At 36.6% G+C, this 7,197-nt stretch overlaps 1 protein-coding gene across 1 annotated transcript; it reads left to right on the plus strand.

Moving 5' to 3' along the window:
• Window positions 1-4,617: 4,617 nt before the first annotated feature.
• On the plus strand, window positions 4,618-6,917 carry LOC110936167 (UDP-glucose 6-dehydrogenase 5). Its single transcript, XM_022178509.2, has 2 exons — window positions 4,618-4,746; window positions 5,333-6,917. The coding sequence occupies exon 2, from the start codon at window positions 5,349-5,351 to the stop codon at window positions 6,789-6,791; it is 1,443 nt and encodes a 480-aa protein (XP_022034201.1). The 5' UTR covers window positions 4,618-4,746; window positions 5,333-5,348; the 3' UTR covers window positions 6,792-6,917.
• Window positions 6,918-7,197: the final 280 nt, after the last annotated feature.

The following is a 7,197-nucleotide window of genomic DNA, read 5'->3' on the forward strand; positions in this document are numbered from 1 at the left end:
CTTTCCCATACACTCACTACTCTCTCACACTTATTCTCTCGCAACTTTCACTTTCACAAAAAAGCATTGTAACACTTAGCAATCTGGTCTATATCCTGCACTGTATCCTGAAGTTGAAAGCAATAAGAAGAACAAGGCAGCTGCGATTGTCAGCTCCCGAGGTTTTATGCCGGCGATCTAGATTGATCAAGGGCTTTCCTCGTACATCTCGTGTCATTTCCTTTACTTTTTGCTCATAGTTTGATCGTAGATATAGCTCAATATCCTGAGCCGTATCCTGAGAACTGTTTTTCCTAAACAAGTTAACCAGCATATTTCCAACACACTTTTTAGCACACTACCTTACTTAACTAATTTGATCACTTAATTGCTTCGGTAAATTTTGACCAAAACAAGCCATGTCCTCAATAATTCATTCATAATTCGCGATTATGATGTTTATTCAAATTTCACAACTTCACAAATCATCAAAATTTTACATACCTTATGATCCCCCAGCTTGGGTGATCATTAATTCACGTTCAATTGTGAATTTGGGCTTCATTTAAGCCTTCGATTTGATGGTTTTGATGAATTAGGGTTTTTGATTCCTGGGAGCTCTCCTGGTCGAACAGGAGTCAAGAACACACATACTGTGTGTTTAATTTTTGTTTAATTCATTTTCATAATACAACTTTCAAGTTATCCGAATATGGTCCCTCTTGTTTGGTTAGTTATTAAGTAGGCCACAACCTACTTATTTCTAACAATATTCCCACTTATTAACTAGGTTAAACATTCCTAGTTAACTTATTGGGTTCGGGGAATTTATAACTCAGTTTATTTTAAGTCCCGTTAAATCGGGCTTCTATAAACTTTATTTCAACAAAAGTCTTTATACAATTTATTTAATATTAGGTTTATTTATTTAAATCCTAATATTCACCGGGTTACTTTTAACACTAACGGTACTTTACCCGTCTTTTAATATTAATGTGGTTTGATTACCAAACCCGTGTTCGGGGTGTTACAGTATGGGCCTAAACTCTTTGCCGACTATTTGAGGCAGCCTCGGGTCGCGTGCGGGACCATACTCATATCAAACCAATTTGATAACTTTCTCGACCTCGCGCCGGCTAATCAAGTGTAATCCAGGCCGCGCGCGAGGTCAGGACCAACACATGATCAGATTTGATACTTAACTCCTTGGATGAAAACCCTGACTTCTTGGACCTTGCGCCGGCTACACGGGATATTCCCGGAAGTCGCGCGGAGGTAAGAAGCACAGGTAAACCTCGAACAAGTACCAAAGGTACAAACGACAGAGCAGTGAGCCAATGAGCGTCCAACAGGCTGTATCCGATCATGCTGCACGATGGACAATCGTACAGGAGACAAAAAGGTACACAAGGACGCACACGTGGCACCACTCAACGTGCGCCGAGCACTGCTCCAGGATCTCCACTTAACTGCTGATGACAGACCAAACAACAAGGATAATTGTCAGGACACATGGATCCATTCAGCATGCGCCAGCTACCCTCTCGCCTGGAATCACTAACGGTCGTGGCAGAGGGGACATAATGGATATTCCTTGTTGTCGATTAAAGGCCAAAGGCCCATCCGCCCATCTCTTTCACAAACCACCTCGGCTATAAATGGTGAACTCCACCTCCAGGTTTAAGGATCGCCCTCTTGCTCTCTCACTTTACACACACTTTATTCCTCAAAACAGTTCTTATTGTCACGCCGGGTGGTGGTTACAAGGAGAACCCCTTATTCCCCTCCTTGTAACGAGCTTCACGGTGTGTTAATTGTTTTGCAGGATTAACTTAGCTTTCATCAAGTTCAGAAGAAGATTAACCTTATTTAGACGAGACACAAACCACAAAATAATCTCCGGATTAAATTGGTGTTTCTTCAACATCCAAATAATTGTAAGGATAATAAATATGGATATTAAATTAAAAGTAGAATGCCTATTGTCAACATGCTTGGTTTGTTTAGGTCTATCAAAAATTGGTCCAAAGGCTTGGTATGCTCGCATGTTAGTTCATCTAATATGTACATCCACAAAAGAGTACTTCCAAATTAGCCATTAGAAATGTACATCCACAAAAGAGTACTTTCAAATTAGACAAGTTTTAAAATATATAAAACAAAAAAAATCAAAACAAATGTGGTCACTTTCAATCATTTCAAATCTAACACTTCCCCAACGATGTTAATATTTTAGGACCGTATATTTTGTACATGAGTTTTTCAAAATGTTACATTAACCAAGATTCATGTTAGATATATAAACTCTAATACGAAATTCATATTCACACGCACACATCGTGTTTAATGTATGTACCCATACATTTTTTTCTGAAATTATAAAAATAACCCGCATGGTTGACTTAAATACCACTCTTTATGTAAACATCTTTGTTGGTTTGACATGAACCCATTTAAATTAAACTAGAACCCGTAAATTATTGTAATGACTAATTACAACTTCTTAAGAGTCTCAATATTCCCACACCCCTAAAATCTTATTTTTTACACCCCTACATGTATACAGCCCGTATAGAGTTATACAGATCGTATAAGTGATTGTTGCACAAAAAATATGTCAGGGAATGTTTTTTTGTTCATGTATACGAGCCGTATAACATTATACGACCCGAATGTTATACGACCCAAACCTCATATAATGTTATATGACCCGTATAATGTTATACGACCCGTATAGAATGTTATACGGGCTAATATTTTCTCTATGTATACAGGCCGTATAACATTATACGAGCCATATAACATTATACGGCCAAATATTTGTCATGTTAAATTATTCTATATGGGTCGTATAACGTTATAAAGTTCGTATACAAGATGTGAAATTAAGATTTTAGGGCGTGATCTTAAAACCTTAATTAATAGGCGATGAACACGTTTAAAGACCCTCTTGGCTGCGTGTTCCTTTCAAATCAAGTTCTCTTTAATGATGACCTTTTTAAAAAAAATAAACAAATATCATTTCTTGAATCTTACTCAACTCTCACCACCCCCTTATTATTATTTATTTTTTTTACATCATCATTCGTGTTTTCTTTTCTTGTTCCTTAAGCTTCATTTTCACATTCTTTGAACTAATTTTCTACCGAAATCACATGTTGTTGGTTTAACTTTTTTACATTAAAAACACTTTTAAGTTTTGATACTTTTGGAACATGGGTTTTTCAATAAACGTTTATATAAAATAGGTTTTAAAAAAAAATCAAGTGACATTTTATAGAGTTGTTTGTTTAACGTAATATATTTTTTTAGATATATGTATAGTTTGCATGTATAATTGAATGAAATTATATACTCTGACATCATTATGTTTTGTAAAACTATAGAAAAAGAGTTTAAATGTGAAAAAATAACAGTGAATGATAAATTTATATATTTTATAATTGTTAATATATTTTATTTTACTATATCTCTAAAATCAACATATATTGCTTAGTTTCTTTTGATATTTTTTGGGAGGGTTTCCAGCCATGAATTATTGAAAAGCAAATGCAAAACATTAATGAAAACAGTACATATTAGTTGTTAGATACAGTACATATTTTGTAGTTGTTAGATTTTACGTTAAAGAGAACAAAAAAGATAGATTTTACGTTAAAAAGTAGGTTTGAATAAATAAAAATCATAAAAACCTATAAATCAAATGATATATTTTAACCCTTAAATTAAAATATATTTCAACGGATGGTTAAGATTTATCTTTATTATCTTTCGTTCATTTCAGAAATCATGATGATTTTTTTGTTAGTTTTTTTTTTTTTTTTTTTTAAGGTGAACTTCATTAAAAACCAACTAAGGCGAACTTCTCCAAGATAGAGAAGAACCGCCCAAAAAAAAGAAAAAATTACATCACGGAAAAATTAAAATTACACAAATTTCGCCAATCGACCGATCCCTCTTTATGTCTACTCCTATACCAAAGAAATCCCAAGGATTTGACGTCTGCAACAATTTGGGCCACGTTCGTATCTTTCCCATTAAAGACTTTATCATTCCTAACCTTCCACATAGTCCAACACGTCACAATAATTACTCCATATATCCTCTCCTTCTTAGCATTCGACTCGGCCAAATATGAGACCAACTTAATCACATCCAAAAGTGAAAAAACAAAAAATTGAGGAATTTTGCACCATTTTGCTAACGCAATCCAAACCCCACAAGCCACCCGACAACCGGAGAACAAGTGATCCGCTGATTCTTCTGTTTCCCCACAAAAAAACGCATAAACCGTCCCCCACTTGAACATTCCGTCTTCGAAGAGCGCTTTGGGTAGGAAGCCTATCCAAACTCGCCCTCCACATAAAGATATTACATTTATTTGGGATCCATTTACACCAACTATAAACATAACTATCTTCTCTAGGTTCATTACCTTTCAACCATTTTCTGGCTTCCTTAACCGAGTATCCACCATCCGACCCTTGTTAAAAAAAATCTCACTTTCAAGTTTAATCAAGGAAAAAATTAAACTAAAGAAGATTTACGTTAAAAATCACCTAGCTAACTAACTAACTACCTAAAGGTATATTTTGGAAACGTGTTCAATGTTGTAAATCTTACTTTTGCCACTTTGCTTACTTTTTTAGAGACCAAACAATTCAGATCTTTAAGTTAGTTTCTTTTTTCTTATTGGTATTTAAACACATCTTCTCTTCCATTTTCTTCATCATCCTATTCTTCTCTACAACTTCTTCTGCATAAAAGGTACCAACTTTTATTTTTTTATAAAAAAAATTCAGCTTTTTTATGTACATTTCACCTTTCTTTAAGTTTCATGTTCATAGTTCTTTGCACTTAGACTTTTTCTTGATTTGAATCTAGCCATCTTGACTCTAATTCAATGCTAGTTTTGAATCTAGTTTTGTATATGTTTTATCTGTATATACATGAATTAATCAAGAAATGGTGTCTTGTAAGTTGTATATATATCCTTATGTTATGTTCAATGCTGATATTGGACTTTCAATAATCAAGAAAAAAGTCAACTTTTTTATGTAAATTTTGAATTTTGTAGCATACCCAAAATGTAATGTAAGTAGGGTATTAACAAAATTTGATCTTTTTGATATTTACAGGGTGAGTTGGTTAAAACTTAAAAATGCTAGTTTTGTATATGTTTTATCTGTATATACATAATTTTTTCAAGATATTGTATGTTCAATGCTGATCTTGGATTTTTAAAAATAAAACAAAAGTCAAATCTTTTTATGTAAATTTAGAACTTTGTGGCATACCCATGATGAAATGTATGTCGGGTTTTAATAAAATTTGATTTTTTTGATAAATGCAGGGTGAATTGGTTAAAAATGGTGAAGATTTGTTGCATTGGAGCTGGTTATGTTGGAGGTCCAACAATGGCAGTTATTGCACTCAAGTGTCCGGCAATCGAGGTAGCCGTGGTCGATATCTCGGTCTCTCGGATCGCTGCGTGGAACAGCGACCACCTCCCGATCTACGAGCCCGGGCTCGACGATGTGGTCAAGTCATGTAGGGGCAAGAATCTGTTCTTTAGCACTGATGTTGAGAAACATGTTGCTGAGGCTGACATCATCTTTGTTTCGGTTAACACACCGACGAAGACGCGCGGTCTTGGCGCCGGGAAAGCTGCGGATCTCACGTACTGGGAAAGCGCTGCTCGTATGATTGCTGACGTGTCGAAATCTGATAAGATTGTGGTCGAGAAATCGACGGTTCCTGTGAAGACAGCAGAGGCTATAGAAAAGATCCTGACCCACAATAGCAAAGGGGTGAAATACCAGATCTTGTCGAACCCGGAGTTTCTAGCCGAAGGGACCGCGATAGAAGACCTTTTTGCCCCTGACCGCGTGTTGATCGGAGGGAGAGAAACCCCTGACGGTCAAAGGGCGATTAAGGCATTAAAAGATGTTTACGCCCATTGGGTGCCAGAGGAGCGGATCTTGTGCACTAATCTTTGGTCGGCTGAGTTGTCCAAACTCGCCGCCAATGCATTTTTGGCACAGAGGATCTCCTCTGTTAATGCCATGTCAGCGCTCTGTGAAGCTACAGGCGCTGACGTGGCACAAGTGTCCCACGCAGTGGGAAAGGATACAAGAATCGGGCACAAATTCCTGAACGCCAGTGTGGGGTTCGGCGGATCTTGTTTCCAGAAAGATATCCTTAACCTCGTCTACATTTGCGAATGCAACGGGCTACCCGAAGTCGCTAACTACTGGAAACAAGTGATCAAAGTCAACGACTACCAAAAGACCCGATTCGTCAACAGGATCGTTTCTTCGATGTTCAACACCGTTTCAGGCAAAAAGATTGCGGTTTTCGGGTTTGCATTCAAGAAAGACACTGGCGACACACGCGAAACCCCCGCTATCGATGTTTGCAAAGGGTTGTTAGGGGATAAGGCCCATTTGAGCATTTATGATCCACAAGTGACTGAAGAACAGATCCAGAGGGATCTTTCTATGGACAAGTTTGACTGGGACCACCCGGTGCACTTGCAGCCCATGAGCCCGAGCTCGGTTAAGTCGGTGAGTGTGGTTTGGGACGCGTACGAGGCGGCTAAGGGCGCGCACGGGCTATGTATACTGACCGAGTGGGACGAGTTCAAGAACCTTGATTACAAGAAGATCTTTGACAACATGCCGAAACCGGCATTTTTGTTCGATGGAAGAAATGTGGTGGATCCTCAGAAACTAAGGGAGATTGGGTTCATTGTGTATTCTATTGGGAAGCCATTGGACTCATGGTTGAAGGATATGCCTGCAATGGCATAATGTTGGAGGTTTGATACATTGAGAGTTATTATGTTCTTGTTTAGTAAATGTTTTTTTTTGTTATTTTGATTTAGTAATGTTGTGTGTTCTTCATGTTGTTCAAAATAAAATATTTAAATTTCTTGAGTTGATAATTAATAAAATTTGTTTTATCTTGAAAATGTATTTTATGTTAAAGAATCAAACAGTTAGATTATTCTTTTAGACGGGCAGCAAAACAGTCATCTACAATTCTACATACATGTTTTTAAAATGGGCCCTAAATATTTAAAGGCCCAAAGCAGTAACTTGTTTCATATAATAACAGGAAAACTAGCACAAATGAGCATTGAGCACTATAACTAATTTCCAAAAGACTTGATAACTCAAATTGTTTTTTTTACTTAATTTTTATTTAAACACTGGT

The sequence above is a fragment of the Helianthus annuus genome, chromosome 4 (genome assembly GCF_002127325.2).
Source record: "Helianthus annuus cultivar XRQ/B chromosome 4, HanXRQr2.0-SUNRISE, whole genome shotgun sequence".
Classification (NCBI taxonomy): domain Eukaryota; kingdom Viridiplantae; phylum Streptophyta; class Magnoliopsida; order Asterales; family Asteraceae; genus Helianthus; species Helianthus annuus.

Excerpts from the sequence above, each read along its gene's own strand:
- LOC110936167 (XM_022178509.2), top strand. The coding sequence starts at position 5,349 with ATGGTGAAGATTTGTTGCATTGGAGCTGGTTATGTTGGAGGTCCAACA.